Source organism: Ranitomeya imitator, chromosome 1, assembly GCF_032444005.1.
Source record: "Ranitomeya imitator isolate aRanImi1 chromosome 1, aRanImi1.pri, whole genome shotgun sequence".
Lineage (NCBI taxonomy): Eukaryota > Metazoa > Chordata > Amphibia > Anura > Dendrobatidae > Ranitomeya > Ranitomeya imitator.
Genome location: NC_091282.1, coordinates 1,103,384,608 through 1,103,403,108, shown reverse-complemented (window position 1 = coordinate 1,103,403,108; position 18,501 = coordinate 1,103,384,608). Strand labels below are relative to the sequence as shown.

The 18,501-nt window shown below is 49.5% G+C and overlaps 1 protein-coding gene across 6 annotated transcripts in view; it reads left to right on the top strand.

Moving 5' to 3' along the window:
• Positions 1-11,913, top strand: part of CENPU (centromere protein U) — a 226,321-nt gene extending 214,408 nt beyond the window's left edge. For all 6 annotated transcript variants that reach the window (XM_069744313.1, XM_069744312.1, XM_069744311.1 and 3 more), the window contains 3 exons: positions 658-719; positions 9,374-9,530; positions 10,468-11,913. In XM_069744313.1, the coding sequence (XP_069600414.1) occupies positions 658-719; positions 9,374-9,530; positions 10,468-10,590 (342 nt within the window). In that variant the 3' untranslated portion in view covers positions 10,591-11,913. The remainder of the gene's footprint in view (positions 1-657; positions 720-9,373; positions 9,531-10,467) is intronic.
• Positions 11,914-18,501: the final 6,588 nt, after the last annotated feature.

Here is an 18,501-nt window from a genome sequence, read left to right as displayed (position 1 = left end):
GTTTAGATAATTTTGTTTCACTGAACAACCACTTTAAATTATCACAAGATAGGTGATAATTTTTAGATTGGTGGAGGTCTGACTACTGGGAACCCCCACTGATCGGCAAAATGGAGGCTCTTACCCCCATTAGAATGGAGCTGCAGTGTGTATACTTACCGTCACTTCATTTGAGGATGTAGGCAAAGCTGAATGCTGCATTCGGCAGCCTCATAGAGAATGAATGGCGCTCTGGTCAGGCGTGTATACTGCTGCTACATTCTAACTGGTGTAAAAGCGCTTTGTTCTGGAAATCGGACGGGAGGAGATCCCAGTGATCAGATCTTCACCAATCCATAAATTATCACCCATCATTGTTACAGTGGACAAGCCCTTTATTTACTTAAGTGACTTGAGTTGTGTGTCATCGGATGTTTTATGATGATGTGTGGCTCAAGTCACGTGACCGCTGCAGCCGCTCACAGGCAGCAGTGGTTTTGCGGCTGGTGGAATAGCGATATCACCACTTCCTGTTTATGCACAAATCTTGGAGCGTCCTGCTCTGGATCCCGTAGGTGAGTATGACTACTTTGCCCAGGGGACAGGATATGTAAAAAGTGACAAAGTTTGACTGTGCTTGGACAACCCCTGTAAAGAAAGGCTTCTTGTATCTCACAGATTCTGTCTGAAATTGGAATGAAGAGAAAACGTTTACTGGAGGTGAAACACGCAGTCCTGGTGTAAGTAATGTTATTCCTGCATTGCTTGCTCTGTGCACACTGGCGGCCGGTGACACCGAATATAACCAGGAATGTTTGTGGCCGGTCTCGCTCCCTTTTCCCTTTGGCTGAATGCAATATTAGAAATAGCGGAGATCTTCTCTGAGACTTATTAACGGAGATCTTTCCTGTCCGTTCAAGGATGTCCTTTCGCCCCTCCATAAAGATGTTTCCCACATCTCTCTCCCACCTAACTTTTCCCAAGGCCGTGACTTTAATCACATGCCACAATATCTAGTAGCCCCTTACATGAGATGGTAAGGTCTGAGATCTTTTCCTGAGTTGGCCTAAGGCGTAAATATTTAAAATACTCTGAGTTGCTCAGATCGAACTCTTGTTTCAAATGAACAGAAATGTCCATCTACATAATTAGAACACATATTTCAGCCCGTCTCTTCCAATTCCCAAATCCCTCCAAAAGTAGAAGCTCCTTTTGGTCACCAAAGATTATAGAAACCTGAACTGTGTTAATTCTTTTAGATTTTATATATCGCATTTTGCAGATTATAAGATGCACCCCAAATTTTGGGGAGGAAAATAGTAGAATTTTTTTTTTTAATAAAATGGTCTTATCTGCTTTTACGGTAGCTTACCTGGGGGGATGTGGCAGTGGAGCAGGGTCCCAGGTGGCAGGGTCGCGGCATAGGCAGGAGATGCTGCCGGCCCAGCCTGGTAGGAGGTGGTGTTCAGCGGTGGGGCCTCCGGCGACATTTTGTGAATACCTGAAGCCCCCGCACATCAGTGGGATCTCTGAAGTGTTCCAGGGCTTATTTTTATACTGAAATTCTCTGCTTTAAAATGAGATGTCCCAGCCCTAGCTAAAATGAGTGAAATTAAGAGCTGCCGCTTTCTCTATCGCCTCTCATTGGGGAACACAGGAACCATGAGTGTATGCTGCTGCCACTAGGAGGCTGACACTATGCACAAAAAAAGTTAGCTCCTCCTCTGCAGTGTACACCCCACCGACTGGCATTATGAACTTCAGTTTAGCATAGTGTTAGTAGGAGGTGGACACGGGTCTTGCATTAGGCCCTTATCTACCTCAATGTGCGTCGTTTCCTTTCAGGTTTTCCGGAGGGATGCAGGGTGAACAGTCACACCTGTAATCTCACAATACGGACTATGAGTACAGCGTGTACTGCCACCCCGTATCCTCATAGATCCCTCAGCAGGACCATGATCCTAGCACACAAGCATGCTCAGAAGTCCGGTCCTAGCTCCGTCCCCCACCCACTCGCCCACCAGAGCCTGTCGGTTTGAGGAGACGAGGACGTCCATGAGCTTCCTGGACGTCTGATATCTTCCCCGTATTGAGGTTAGTAAGGACGGCGTGGGATGTTTTAGGTGAGTATTCCACATACCCCCTCCATTAGTCCGGGGTGGTCATTGGGGAGTCCTTGGGGATCCGGCAGTCCTAGTTCACAGTGCTGCGCAGTTTTCTCCAGGCTGCCTTAGCCTGGTCGGCGCCTTATTGGCCCCACGCGTGGCAGCCACGCTACTTTGGCGGCCGTATCTCTGAGTCTGGCACAGTGGTCTTATAGGCAACCGCACTGCCTTTTTTCCCGTCTCCCATGACAGCACACCTGAGAGAGGGATCCGCCCAGTCGGGACAGGAAACCTACTGAAATAAAAGGGCGGTACCTCTCCCTCGCTTCAGTTGGGTTTCCTGTCCTGATGGGAACCCTTGTGCTGAAATCACTGCTGTATTTTTTATTTTTCCTTGATTGAAGATCCACTTACCCACTCCTGTCCCGGCACTAGAAGCGAAGGCAAGACGCCTGTATGCCGGCCTTCAGGTTGATGGTAGCGCCATCCGCAGATCCTCCGGGCTCTTGTGCGGGTGTCGGTCCAGCGCAGTCCGGACTCTGGGGGGCCATTCTGCGGCTACCACGCCGCTCTCTCCCCCTCTCTGGCCGACTTCCGGGCGCGCGGCTGGCGTCCAGCCTAAGGCACGCTGGGAATGGGGGCGTGCCTGTGTGATATCAGAGCGGCGCGCCGGATCCAAGATGGCGGCGCCCATGGAATGAACGCCGGTGACATTATGTGCTTCCCGACGGTGTGCAGGAGGGGGAGAGGAGCGATATGATTACCGGAAGAGGCGGGGAGCACTATGGAAGACCCTTTATTAAGGGGATGGCTGCACAGAACGTCGCTCACCTCCATACAGATTCCAGAGATGGAGGATTTTATGGATCAGCAGCAGCGGTCATTACAGCAGCAGCAGCAGCAAGCAGAGCCCTTATCAGGTGATGCACCAGCTCACCAGCGTGCTAAGAAAGATGGCCGCTCGGGTGGAAGGAGCGGCAATCGTCCTAGTCGGACGTCTCAGGACTCTTCAGCCTCCAGGAGGAACGTTCTCCGTGCTCCTAGACCGCCTCAGAATCCGGCGTCGAGGAAGGCTAGCTCCAAGACTAAGAATAAGGAATGTGCCCTCTGTAGAGTTCCGTTGGCAGTCCAGTGGCAGAAAAGTCTTTGTGTAGATCGCATCCAAAAGACTATCCAGGAAGAGACCCCTGACTTTGCCTCTAGTCTTAGAGCAATAATCAGAGCCGAAGTACAAGACTCTGTAAAAGCAGGCCCTTAAGAAAAAGGGTGGTAAAAACCCAGAACCAGTTTCGGTTTCTGAGGTTTCTCTTTCTGACGAGGAATGTCAGAAGGAACCATTATCTCCCTGCTCCTCTTCCTCTAAGTCCTCTGGCTCCTCTTCTTGATAGTGATGTTGGAGGCCGTCCGTGCTTTCTAACCGAGAACATGGACAAACTAGTAAAAGCCGTTAGAGCTTCAATGGGCCTAAAAGATGAGAAAGCGGCCAAGTCCCTGGAGGACATAATGTTTGGGGGTCCAGAGAAGAGAAAGCGCACCTTTCCAGTTAATTCCAGAGTAAAGGCCCTTATAGAAACGGAATGGAGGAAGCCAGAAAAATCAGGTAATCTACCGTCGGCTTCTAAAAGACGGTACCGCTTTGAGGAGAAAGATTCGGAGACATGGGATAAAGTTCCGAAAATTGATGGTGCGGTAGCTAGATCGTCTAAAAAGTTATCCCTTCCCTTAGAAGACTCTGGTGTGTTAAGGGATCCCTTAGATAAAGCGGATGGGTTCCTAAGGCACACCTGGGAAGCAACCGCAGGGGGCTTAAAACCAGCAATTGCAGGGACCTGTGTCTCTCGCTCCCTTATTGTCTGGCTACAGCAGATAGAGGAGCAATTGAAGTCTAAAGCCCCAAGGGATGAAATTTTAATGAATGTAACTATGGCTAAAGGAGCAGCTGCCTTTGTACCAGATTCTTCGGCAGACTCCGTAAGGCTGGCGGCTAGGGTGGCAAGTTTATCCAACGCTAGACGCGCTCTCTGGTTGAAGGGGTGCCCGGGCGATTTACCTTCAAAAAATAGACTCTGTTCTATACCGTGTGACGGCCATTTCCTCTCCGGTCAAAAATTAAGACATTTTGGAGAAAGCAGGAGATAGAAAAAAGGGATTTCCTCGCTTTCCTGTGGACTTTAGAAGGCCTTATTTTTGGAGGGGCAAATTTAGTAGGGGCCGCCCCCCGGGAGATAGAAGGAATTGGGACTCCAGAGACAGGAAGGGATCTGGATATATGTTTAAAGGTCCCTCTACATCGGCAAAAAAGCCCTCCCAATGACGCCAGGACGGAGGTGGGGGGAAGGCTTTCATCTTTTTTCCCAGCTTGGGTAAACCTCTCCCCCAGTCATTGGACTCTGAAGGTCATCAAACATGGCCTAAAAATAGATTTTGTTTTTCCACCGCGACAAACTTTTGTTTTAACACCCCAAAGAAAAACCCCGGAGGAGCAGCTAGCATTGGAGACAGAGGTACTGGAGCTGGTATCAAAACGGGTTCTGGTGGAAGTCCCGGGGGAAGAGCAGGGGAAAGGTTTTTACTCCCCTCTTTTTTTGATACGAAAACCGGACGGGTCACTGAGAACCATTGTCAATTTAAAAAATCTAAATTGGTCAGTAGCAAACTGCTCCTTCAAAATGGAGTCTGTGAATACGGCGATAAAACTCTTGTTCCCAGGTTGCTTCATGGTAGCCATAGACCTAAAGGACGCCTACTACCACGTCCCAATTCATCAAGACTACCAAAAATTCCTAAGAGTAGCGGTTTATGTCCAAGGTTGTCTCAGGCACTATCAATACGCTGCCCTCCCATTCGGCCTTTCTATAGCGCCAAGAATATTCACCAAGCTAATGTCAGAGGTCATGTCTTTCCTCCGCTCTCAGAACGTGGTTATAGTTCCGTATCTGGACGACTTCCTTATAATAGGGAACTCAGCAGCACATTGCCTGGCACAAATAGAAAAAGTCATGTCAACGCTAGAGCAGTTGGGGTGGAAAATAAATCTTACCAAGTCGAGGTTGACGCCGGAGCTAGTCCAGTCCTTTCTGGGTTTGGTACTGGACTCCAGGCGTCAGCTTTGTCTCCTACCAGAAAACAAGCTGGTCAAAATTCAAAATCTTCTGGAGTCAGCAATTCATCACCCCGTAATGACATTGAGAAAGGCAATGTCCTTGTTGGGTTCTCTGACGTCCTGTATACCCGCAGTAAAATTGGCACAGTTCCATCTAAGACTGTTACAGTGGGAGGTCCTGTCAGCACAGAAGTGGTTAAAAGGGCATTTAGAAGGGAAGCTATGCCTTTCATTAGAGGTAACGGATTCCCTAAAATGGTGGGCCATAAGAGATCATTTGGCGTCGGGGGTCCAGTGGATAACTCCGATAGAGCACATCATCACCACAGACGCAAGCGGTACAGGATGGGGGGCTCATTTAGGGACTCTCTCAGTTCAGGGATCCTGGTCCCAACTAGAATCTCAACAAGCATCAAATTTAAGAGAGTTATGGGCTGTAGAGAGAGCTGTAAAACATTTCCTTCCCATCCTTCAAGGTCACCATACCAGGGTCATGTCAGACAATCACGCAGTAGTTGCGTATATCAACCACCAAGGGGGGACGAGATCCCCTTCCCTGATGAAGTCAGCGTCTGTCCTCCTGCAACTAGCAGAACGCCACCTACTATCCCTCTCTGCTCTCCACATAAAGGGAGTCGAGAATACGAAAGCAGACTACCTAAGTCGCAAGACACTGAGGCAGGAAGAGTGGTCATTGAATCCCCAGGTGTTTCAACAGATAGTGCAAGCTTGGGGCTTACCTGTAATAGATTTATTTGCCACTCTAAACAACAGGAAAGTAGAGAGTTTCTGTTCGTTAGACCCGAGAGAGAAACCCTTCGCGGTGGATGCTCTTCAAGTACAATGGAAATTCAGTCTCGCGTATGTGTTTCCACCGATAGCGATGATTCCGACAGTGGTAAAGAAGATCAGAATTGAGCAGGAGAGAGTAATTTTGATTGCTCCATTTTGGACAAAAAGACCTTTGTTCTCCCTCCTGAGACAAATGTCAGTAACCGATCCATGGATTCTGCCAGAAATTCCGGACCTACTTACTCAGGGTCCAATACGCCACTCTCAAGTGAAGGGCTTCCATCTTGCAGCCTGGAATTTGAGAGGGCATTATTGAGTAGGCAGGGGTTTTCACCAGGGTTAGTCTCCACCTTGTTGAAAAGTAGAAAGCCAATAACATCGAGGATATATGGTAGAACTTGGAAAAAGTTTCTAGATTTTTCAGGGCAACCTTTGGGGGACAAGGCTCCACCAGAGCTGTGGCTACTTCCTGGGCAGAAAAAGCAGAGGTATCGATTGATCAAATTTGTAAGGCCGCTACCTGGTCCTCACCGTCTACCTTCTTTAAACACTACCGACTAGATCTATCCTCTTCAACTGACCTTACCTTTGGTAGAAGGGTGCTGCAAGCGGTGGTCCCTCCTTAAGGTGTTTCTTCTCCAAAAATCTCTCAGGTGTGCTGTCATGGGAGACGGGAAAACACCAAGGTTACTTACTGGTAGCCGGTTTTTCCGGAGCCCATGACAGCACCTGTATATTCCCTCCCTTCTTTTTTCACCCTTTTGGTGTGCACTTTTTTAGCTGGGTGTTATTTGTTATTATGATGTGGTGGTAGATTGCCATGTGTACTAAGCAAGGGGGCCTCTCATGCTCTGAAAACCAACTGAAGCGAGGGAGAGGTACCGCCCTTTTATTTCAGTAGGTTTCCTGTCCCGACTGGGCGGATCCCTCACTCAGGTGTGCTGTCATGGGCTCCGGAAAAACCGGCTACCAGTAAGTAACCTTGGTGTTTCCTGCCGCACTGTGTTCTGTTGCGGCGCGGCTGGCTGCACGTTTCCTCCCCCCCGGCGCTGCACTTTTACAGGCAGCCGTGCCGGCTTCCACCTGCAGCCGCAGCTGCTGCACTATTCTTTTCTGTCACAGCGCGGCTGCCTTGCAGGGAGCCGCGCCACTTTCTTGTGGCGGCACTATTTTCTGTCCCGGAGCGGCGGCCTTGCAGGGACTCTGGGAAGTGGAGCAACCGCGCCGCCTTCTCCTGCGGCCACACTGCGCCTTTTTTTGTCACGGCGCGGGGGCCTTGCAGGCTACCGCGCCGTTTTTCCCGGTGTCCGCACTTCTTCTGCGACCGTGGCCCTTCCCGGCGGCCGCCGGCCTCAAATTTAGGCCCCGGCTTCTACCGGGGCCTACTTCCAGTTCTGCGTCTCCTCACTTCCTTTCCCTCGGGCGGGCTTTTCTCCCGCCTGACTTTCATCAGCGAGCTCCGCCCACCAGCGCCATGTTGGTGCTCCTGGCCTGGCGGTTAGCTCCGCCCACCACTTCCCGTGCAGATGCAGAAACTTATTTCTGCGCCAGGGACGCTTTTCTTCGCACAGATCAGGCGGTTTCCCATTCCCAAGAGCGCGAATTCCTGGTGTCCTCGCCATCTTCTCCATCTGTCAGGGCCGCAACAAGTTTCGGACAAGAGGGTGCCCCAGATGTGACTGCCTGTTCTCCTAGGGGCTATCGTTCCTGAAGACCATCTTCCAAGCAGTGCAGCCTTCTATCTGGAAACCGCAGCGTCTGCCGTGAGTAGCTCTGCACTGCAGACTGACACTCTCCCCTGTCCCCTAACCTTCTGACATTTTCCTCAGGGGCCCGTTCGGTCTACTTTTAAGGGAGGTCGCTCCCGGCCTCCTACTTTTCCCCTACTTCCGGTGCCTTAGTGAAACCCTTTGCATGTTCGTCTTGTAACCGCAGGCTCAGGCAGGCTTGCAGCAACCCACATTATGTTCACCGCCCAGGCCCTCCCCCCCTCCCCCCCCCCCCCATGCTGTTCCGCCTGAGAGTGAAGTCCCCACCCCAGGCTGGGCCTCCTCTGTCTATCTGTAGCGGATCTCACACGGGTGTCCCAGACCCTTGTGTCCGTGCTCAATTGGTTGCCCCTGCAGACTTCCGTAGTAGCCAGCGGGTCGCAAGAAGCTCCGTCTGAGACTTCCAGTACAGGCCGTGAAAGATCCAGACAGGAATGCCGGTCTGAGTTCTCTTCTCGGTCCATCTCGCCCCACGGTCCTTCTCTGTGATCGACTTCCCCCTGGTCTCCCCCCGCCACCCCCCCTCCTCCTGGAGGCAGGCGAGGCTTTCTCTGATGCGCCTTCGGAGGATAATTTGGGGCCTGATTGGAAACAAATCACTAGCATGAGGGATATGGTTCAAAGCCTCATTGGAGCGACCAATCAGACCTGTGGCATCAAATATTCCTCTACGGAACCCACAGATCAGGCGGTTTCGTTTAGACGGTCTAAACTACCTCCCAAGGTATTCGCTCCTCATCCTGAATTCGAGGAGCTTCTGGCCAGAGAAAGCGAGAATTCGACCAGACGTTTTCAAAGAGGCAAGCCTCTTGGAGTCTCATATCTCTTTCCTCCGGATCTCATCGCCAACTGGAATGAGAGGTGATAGAGAACGACCACTCCCTCTGTGGATCCGCCGGCTGCTAGACTTGCCACCAACACAGTCCTCACGCTGTCCGGTGGGGCGTCTCTGAAAGATTACATCGATAGGAGCATGGAATCCTTCGCAAAGTCGGCTTTCGAAGCTGCCGCATCATCCCTATGCCCGGCCTTTACTTCCACTTGGGTTTCGAAGTCTGTATCCGAAGGGGCTAAACAACTCCGTTGGGGCATTCAAGCCGGAGCTCTTATTGATAAGCTGGTACATGTACGTATATCATTGGTTATTCTGTAATAAGCAATGGGCAAAATAAATCTCTCAAGGGCCTTATGAAAATGTAGAAATATAGACGTCACATTAATAGTCTAAAATATAATTTGTCCCATGGATGGACCTGCAGCCTAATCTACTTTTGAGTCACTCTACGCTTGTCCCCATAGTGGATTGAACCTGTGAGGACAATGATCGATAAAAATTAAGATGTAAATGCAGTTCCCCTCTCCCCTACTGTTTGTTCCCTATGTTGTCTTTGCATTGTCTTCCCTTATGTTCATAATAGGTTTGTGTACTTACATTTCTCAGTTAAAGACTCCCTTGCGAGGGAGCACATTTAAATTTTGTACTGTATTTGCTGAAGTTGAAATTCCAATAAAAAATTTTGAAAGTAAAATATCATTTGTATTGTTTCAGGAAAGAAGTACAGTCTGTATTTATTGGAAATAAATGTTACCAGAAATGTTGCCATGACTCTTTCTTGCTTTTTTAGGAAACAGCCTAAATTAAATCTGCTACAAAAGGAGTTTTCAGATCTGGTGCAAAAGCGTAAATCACTCAAAAGCGCTAGAGCTATCCTTGACAATCTTACACACTTCCAAGAAGATTACATGAAGTTCCGAGCTGAAAATCCTCATGTTCAGGAAACTGTAAGTATTTCATTAAGACTTTTTGAAACTACTGGTTTGTAATGTTGTCTCCAATTGTCATATAAGCAAAAGCCGATCTATAAAGTTCTTACACAATGCCCATCATCACTTTTATTTCCAATGGAGAATAACTACTACAGTTTGGGGATCATTATTGTGAGCAGAGGTCTCAGAAGTTGCATTCCAAACTGTCCTACTTATATAACCTGTCTATTTGACTGGACATAGAGAAAACAAAGTGGGAAAACCTTTGACGCAACTTTTGCCTGTGCCCTAAGGGATCACTAAAAAGATTAAAGAGGTGGTGAAAAATGATGCTGGAGATCTGAAGCCTCTGTCACTCCAGCGCCATTCCCCACCCGACACCACCACCTCCTCCTGCTTGACTGACAATCCTGTATGCTGTGTGACTTCAGGCAATCAGGAGGCCATCAGTCAAGCAAGAGGAGACTGCACTGAGCAAGGAATATAGCTGAAATAACAGAGGCTCCAGATCTACAATAGCTGTTAAGCCTCATTTGCATAGCAGTCAGCTTATCAAAAATCTTCTCCATTATCAAGAACAGAAGGACTGTAAATTATATTGTGTACATCTCATTATCTAGGTTATCAGCCACCGCTGCAAACTTATCAGTGGTGATCGGTTTCCTAGGCACGGAAGCTAGCAGAGTCACTGAATCCGAAGCTAGCAGAATCACTGGCTCTTACCAGCTTCAGAGTTATTGACTTCCTCCAATGCTGCAGTGGCAAAGGATGGACAGCAGTGTGCTCCTGGAGAGCAAAGTTGATAGCATAACATGAAAAGGGTTGCAGTTATAGATATATATGGCAATGGTATATATATTGTATATATGTATATAATACATCCAATATATATGGTATATATATTGGATGTATTTGTCCAGTATGTCATTATTGTAATTAATGTATTTTGCAGTATGGGACCTCCAGTCTTCCAGCATTGTGTCTGGAAGCAGGAAATATTATGAAGGCCGAGCAGCATTTCCACATAGTGAACAGGAAGCTGCAATCTGTTATCGACAAAGAGAAAGAAGACTGACGAGGAATGGACTTTGCCTCTTTCCATGTTCCAGACAGAATTTTGTTGTTAATGTTGTTTTTTATACAGTATAATACAGTTGCTCTTCTAATACTACTGCTGTACTAGTGGGTGGTAGATTGGCAGGCTGTTAAGGTACCGTCACACTCAGCAACTTTTGAACGATAACGATAGCGATCCGTGACGTTGCAGCGTCCTGGATAGCGATATCGTTGTGTTTAACACGCAGCAGCGATCTGGATCCTGCTGTGACATCGCTGGTCGGAGCTAGAAGGCCAGAAATTTATTTCGTCGCTGGATCTCCCGCTGTCATTGCTGGATCGGCGTGTGACGCCGATCCAGCGATGTGTTCACTGGTAACCAGGGTAAATATCGGGTTACCAAGCGCAGGGCCGTCACCGCTGTGCTCTGCTTTACCGCCGGCCGGCGCTCACAGTCAGTGCGGGAAGCTGACGGCGAGGGACGTGACAGACACCGGAATGTAAGTATGTAGTGCTTTTTTTTTAACATTTACAATGGTAACCAGGGTAAACATCGGGTTACTAAGCGCGGCCCTGCGCTTAGTAACCCGATGTTAACCCTTGTTACCCAGGGACTTCGGCATCGTTGGTCGCTGGAGAGCTGTCTGTGTGACAGCTCCCCGCGACCACACAAGGACTTTCCAACGATCACGGCCAGGTCGTATCGCTGGTCGTGATCGTTGGACAGTTGATCAGTGTGAAGGTACCTTTAATCATATCTATGATAAAGAGGATTAGTGCACATTTACACTGCACTGTATAAGATAACACAGGCTTTGTGCGTACAACATTATTTTGTGCATAACAAATTCTAACATACGCACACTGGTAATATACACACTGTTGGGATTCAGCTTCTCTTTCTGGTTGCAGCATTCATCACATGACTGCAAATATGTGATTTCCATACTTACGGTCATGATCTTACTATATTCTCATCCGCTTCTCTCAATGTTCTTTAAGGGAAATTAAAAAGAATCTAGTCAACACGTGACACTAAGTATGCAAATCACATATTTACAGTCATGTTGATGGCTGTTGGATCCAGCAAAAGAAGCTGAATCCTAACGGTGTGTGTATGTTATACGTTGTTAGCATTCGGCAAGCTGCGGTACTTAAGGAAAGTTCCACCGAGGATGGACAATGTATGCAAGAAAACAGACGTATCAGATCAAGTTCTAATGTTTATGACAATATATAGTTAGTTATAGAGACATATCTTGTGTAACTTTATTTTAACTGTTTTAGTTTATACAATTTAACTTAATGTTTTACTATTCAATAAATTAATAAACGGCAATTTGATAAAATCATTTTTTTATTGATCTACTTCTTGATGAGGGAGTGTGGTGGTGTTCACCTCTTAATGAATCAGTGTTGGTTTTTCACTTGAAAATGATGCCGGTTCGACATCGAAACACGTAGTGTTAATTAAACATTCAAATCCACCACAAGAGATTCCTATTCCAGCAGTGCAGCCCATCTCAACATTTTTCGTCCACTTTGGTCAAATTCTTGAAAATGGCAAACGTGGATTATAAATTTTCGAACAACGACGAACATTAAAAACCGTTGAATACATAATGCAAGTTAAAAAAAAGAGTAAGGCACAAATAAAAAACAGGTGAAAAATACTGAAAAGTAGACAAAAAAGGCACAAATTCAATAATAAATTGGGCCCCATAGGATTTGAATGAGCCAATGGTCAGAACCAGGTGTAGGACAATAGGTATCAGGCAACATAATTTAAGGGTTGAAACAGTAACATCCAATCCATTAGTGTTTTGGGCAAGATAAGGTCAAGCACAATGTAATACAGAAAAATATATTGCAGATGCTGTGGCTTTTGAATAGGTGCATGCTAATGAGGGAATATGACAACATTCGAATGTTAGTTTACTCGAATTTGGCCAGGATGTGATTCACGGGAAAAAATTTTTATGCAAATTGAATGTTAATTATTAAGCTCTGGGTCTTACCGGACTTTAGAGCATAATAACCATAGAGTGAAAAATATTTCATGTAATACCTCTTTGCTTACCGGTGTAATGTAGTCCTCTGCAAAGCTCTGCTTCATCCTACTTTCTTCCGTGCAATTTCCTCTCTTGGCATCTTCCCTCTGCGCTAAGTAGGCCTGTTCAAGTTGCTGACTAGACCTCAGGTGTCATGACATCAGATACCTTTCCTTTGGCACACAATGTGTTCTTCCTTCACAGGTTAGAAGAGACAAGGAGTTTTGTGGAGAACAAGACAATGGACTGTGATGGCAGGACAGATGAGCAGTGCCCTGTCACCCATTCGGGTGTTCAGGGTGACTTTCTTCCTTGGTGGCCAGTCCTGCCCGTTTTCCCCTCCTCATCCCTCTCCTCGGAGAGGACTGAGAGGAAGACGGCGGTCACTTCCAGTGACCCTCTCCCCCTGGTTAGGGGTCGACGCCGTCTTCTGCGCTGGAGTTCGTGGCGCGGGAAGGAGGACTTCTTCCAGGACCCTCTACTCTACAAGGGATCCTGATGTGTTCCTCAACTCCAGGTAGGGGATCTTAAAGCAACAATACGGACCACCCCCGCCCGGCAAGCTATATCCTAGGGTGTCACATCTTACAGGGCCTCTGTTTAATAGGGGAGTGGGCTGCAACACTGCCTTTTTTTCTGGCGCCGGGATGCTTTATTACCGCACTCCAGCATTTCTCCTTCCCTCCTTTTATGTCAAACTACGTGCGCGCGCGCCATTTTTTTTATCTCCCGGCTTTTCTTCTCCTTCGTTCGGCGCTTACGCGCCCCCTGGTGGCGGCCGGCATTACAGCGGCCAGGAGTTCAGCGCTCTTGGGGGCCTTTCTTATGCATTCCCCCTTCGGCGCTTGTGCATGCCCACAGCATCGCACTGTCTCCGCACTCTTTCAGCGACTTCCTTCTCCCTGTTAGCGTCTACTCACCGCATGGACAGAGGGATCTCGGGGGTACACAGGCAGACTCCTGCGGCTACCGCTGTCGCTGTCCTTCAGCAGGCTCAGCGCTACTGCTCTCGGGCTCTACTCCTCCCGGCAGTACTTCTCAGCACCCGGACAAGGTAATATCTCCACCTATGTCCGACTCCACTCCGGCCCCTGCCACTACGGCCATCCATTACGCCTGCGCTCACTGTAAGAAAAAGTGGGCCTCAGGTCAGCCTTCTCCTTTCTGCCCGTCCTGTGTTCCTCCCACCATGTCAGCCCCTCAGGAAGCCCCTAAGTCTCGGGAAGAGTGCACCCCCCCTCCCCCGGAGTGGGCTGTTGCTATGTCTCAATCAGTGTCTGACCTGACTAAGGTGTCTGTCTCTGGTCCAGGCACTTGAACGTATCCCGCTTCTCTCTAATGCCACCAGTGCCACGAACGCCTCACATGGCGATTCACTGGCACCTGTCCCAGACCCTCACAGAGGCAGACCGGACAAAAGAGACAGAAAAAGGAAATTATCTAGATCCTCTTCCAGTTCCCTGGACCACTCCGGGTTTCCCCCATCTGCCCATTCCCCCTCCTCGCAGGCAGACGTCGGGTCTGACCTATCCTCTCAGTCGGAATCTGACTCTGACGCAGATCAGACTTCCGGAACACAGGAGATGGTCGATAGCCTTATTTCAGCTATCATTCAGATGCTTGAACTTAAGGCGGATGAGGCAAGCTCTCAGGATGTCTCCGTTGCGTTTAAACGGATTAAACGTCCCTCTAGGGTTTTTCCTAATCACAGGGAGTTTGACAACACTACCTCCACACACTGGGAAAACCCTGGTAAGCGTTTCCCTGGCAGGAAACGACTAGATGTGTTATACCCTTTTCACTCTCCAAATGGTCCGAGTCTCCTAAGGTCGACCCGCCCGTGTTCAGGCTATCCTCACAGACGGTTCTGTCTATCCCGGATGCAGCTTCCCTTAAGGACCCCACAGACAGACAAATCGAGGCATTAGCAAAATCGGCATTTGAGGCTTCCGGAGCCTCCCTTTGCTCTAGTTTCACCTCGTCCTGGGTAGCCACGGCTGTGTCAGCCTGGGCCAAAACCCTGCGCAGAGGCATTTTGGCCTCTGCTCCTGCTGAGGAACTGATTTGGCGGATCAGATTTCTCTTCCAGGAAAATACCTCATGAATGCCTCCCTTGATGCAACGGCCTGCTCTACCAGGGCTAACAGCAACATTGTGGCCATTCGCCGGATTCTCAGGCTAAAAGCGTGGAACGCTGACCCCGCTTCTAAAAAATCCCTCACTGGTCTGCCCTTCCAGGGCTCTTCGGCACTCAGCTGGATCAAATGATCTCTGATGCTACGGGTGGTAAGAGTACCTCCTTACCCCAGTCCAAGCCTAAACGTCCCTTCAACAGGAGGGGCCCCCAGTCCTTTCGGTCCTTCGCCTCCTCAGGAAACCCCAACCAGGACCGTTCTTCCTCACAAGGGGACCGAAGGAAACCTTCTTTCATGCCTCCACCGCGCTGGAAAGCTAAGAGCCATCTGGATCTCGGGGCCACAGGTTTTCTAAAATATGACGGGTCGCCCCCACCTGGAAATCTCTCCAGGGTGGGAGGCCGGCTTCTTCTGTTCTCAAAGGTTTGGCTATCGGTAGTCGACGACGCCTGGGTCAGGGAGATCGTCACGTCAGGCTACAAAATAGAATTTTCTTCACCCTCAGGAAGTCGTTTCCTGCTCTCTCTCGTCCTCCCAAACAGCCCTCTCATCTCCCAGGGCTTCTCCAGGCCGTCGATTCGCTCCTCGCCTCAGGAGTCGTAGTTCCGGTGCCTTATCGCGAGCGGTTTTCGGGTTTTTACTCAAACCTGTTCGTGGTTCCAAAAAAGGACGGTTCTCTCCGTCCAATTTTGGACCTCAAGCAGTTGAACCGCCATCTCCGGATTCGGCACTTCAGGATGGAATCTCTACGCTCTGTGGTCGCGTCCATGGAACCGGGAGAGTTCCAAGATCACCATTATCAGTTCACGGCCCTCCCTTTCGGTCTGGCGTCTGCGTCCAGGGTCTTTACGAAGGACATGGCAGCTGTCATGGCCATCCTACGTTCAAAGGGGATTCTGGTAATCGACCTCTTGATTAAGGGTCCTTCCCGTCAGGATTGCAGCCAGAGCCTTCAGCTTACTCTGGACATGCTTCTTCGCCTCGGCTGGATAATCAATTACCAGAAGTCTTCCTTGACTCCAACTCAGCGTCTGGAGTTCCTGGGCATGGAATTCGACACCTCTCAGGCTCAGGTCTTTCTCCCCAAGGAGAAGTTCCTTTCTCTTCGTCGGGGTGTCAGAGCACTAAAGAGCCCAAATCCTCTGTCCAGCCTTGCCATGAGGGTTCTGGGGAAAATGGTCGCTTTCATGGAAGCGGTCCCCTATGCCCAGTTCCACTCTCGTCCCCTCCAGCTGGCCCTTCTGTCGGCCTGGGACAGGAATCCACTTTCCCTGGATCGCCTGTTTCGCCTCTCTCCCAGAGTGAAACAGTCCCTCTCTTGGTGGACGCTGTCTACTTCCATTCTGCGCGGGAGGTCATTTCTCCCTCCCCGCTGGCAAGTCATCACCACCGACGGCAGCCTCCATGGTTGGGGAGCGGTTTTTCTCCACCTCACGGCCCAGGGCCGCTGGACTGCTCAGGAGGCGTGCCTCCCTATCAACCTCTTGGAAATCAGAGCCATCTTCCTAGCCCTCATCCGCTTGGAGTCCCTCCTCTCGGGAAAGCCGGTCCTCATTCAGTCGGACAACGCCACAGCTGTGGCTTACATAAACCATCAGGGAGGGACTCGCAGCAGTCAAGTCATGACGGAAGTGGCAAAAATTCTCCGTTGGGTGGAGGGTCACTTTCCCTCTCTGTCAGCCGTCCACATCCCAGGGGTGGACAATTGGGAAGCCGACTTTCTAAGTCGCCAGGGCATCGTGGCGGGCAAGTGGTCTCTTCTCCCTGCAATCTTCAACCAGATTTGCCAGCGGTGGGGCGTCCCAGACGTCGACTTGATGGCCTCCCGGGCAAACCACAAGGTTCCCCAGTACGTCTCCAGATCTCGGGATCCGATGGCCGTCGGATGCGACACTCTCGTCATCTCGTGGACCCAGTTCCAGATGCCCTACCTGTTCCCACCCCTCCCTTTGATCCCAAGTCAGAAGGGGTCCCCGTACTCTTGGTAGCTCCAGATTGGCCTCACAGGGCCTGGTATGCGGAACTGATGAACTTGCTATCGGACGTTCCGTGGAGGCTTCCGGATCTTCCGGACCTTCTTTCGCAGGGGCCTCTCTTCCACCCGAATTCTTGGTCTCTGAATTTAACGGTATGGCCGTTGAGGCCGCGGTCCTGAAGGACGCAGGTTTTTCTCATAGCGTCATCCAGACTATGATAAGAACGAGAAAACCGGCTTCCTTGCTTATTTACCACAGATGTTGGAAGGCCTTTTTCCGGTGGTGTCAGGACAACAGTCTGTTTCCTATGACCTTTTCCCTTCCATCCCTTCTCCGTTTCCTTCAAGCGGGTCTAGATTCGGGTCTTTCCCTTAGCACCTTGAAGGGTCAGATTTCCGCTCTATCCATTCTTTTTCAAAGAGACCTGGCCTCCCTGCCTCAAGTGAGGACCTTCATTCAGGGGTTCGCTCATATAGCTCCCCCTTATCGTTCTCCTGTCAAGCCTTGGGATCTCAACCTCATGTTAGACGCCCTCCAGCGTGCACCCTTTGAACCGATTCAGGACATTTCCTTCTCGCTTCTATCCTGGAAGGTAGCCTTTTTGGTCGCCATCACCTCCATCAGAAGAGTGTTGGAGCTGGCGGCATTATCCTGTCGTTCTCCCTTTCTAGTCCTGCATCAGGACAAAGTGGTTCTTCGTCCGGTTCCTTCTTTCCTACCAAAGGTAGTTTCGGCTTTTCACATCAATGAGGACATTGTCCTCCCTTCCTTGTGCCCTTCCCCTGTTCATCCCTTGGAGAAGTCTCTTCACAAGTTGGATGTGGTGAGGGCTATCCGGATATCTCTCCAGAACTGCCTCTTTTCCTCAGGCCGATCCTCTGTTCATCGTTTTGGAAGGGCGTCGAAAGGGGCTCCCCGCCTCCAAGTCCACAATTGCTCGTTGGATCCATTCGGTGGTTCTGGAGGCATACCGTGTCCAAGACAAACAGCCTCCTTCGGGGGTGAAGGCTCACTCTACCCGGGCTGTGGGAGCTTCCTGGGCAGTTCGTCACCAAGCTTCGGCCTCGCAGGTTTGCAAGGCCGCAACATGGTCATCCATTCACACCTTTGTCAAACTCTACAAGGTGTATACTCAGGCTTCTGCTGACGCGAGCCTGGGTAGGAGGATACTGCAGGCGGCGGTTTCTCACCGGCCGACCTAACTCCTCTTTTTTTTCTGCAGAATTCCCCGCCCTAGGGACTGCTTTTGGACGTCCCATGGTTACCTGTGTCCCCCAATGAGGCGAGGAAGAAAGAGGGATTTTTGGTTCTTACCGTAAAATCTTTCTTGGAGCCTTCATTGGGGGACACAGCACCCTCCCTTGAAGTTGTACCGTGTTGGCCAACGAGCCGTTGTTGTGGGTTGGTACATAGGTTGAGTTTTATATTACCTGTTCCTACTACTGCTTTTGCACCAACTGAGTTGCCTGGTGCCTGTCGGAGGGTGTATACTGCCGGGGAGGAGTTACTTCTTTATTTGCATAGTGTCAGCCTCCTAGTGGCAGCAGCATACACCCATGGTTACCTGTGTCCCCCAATGAAGGCTCCAAGAAAGAGATTTTACGGTAAGAACCAAAAATCCCTCTATTCTGCTCTTAAACAATACATTGTTTTTTGTTTGTTGTTACATAATCAGCCTATAGAAAAAAAATACACCAAAACTGTTGGTTGGAGTTCAGCAGCATCATTAGATGCACCGAGGGCAGAGATTTCATGGAATCACATTTGC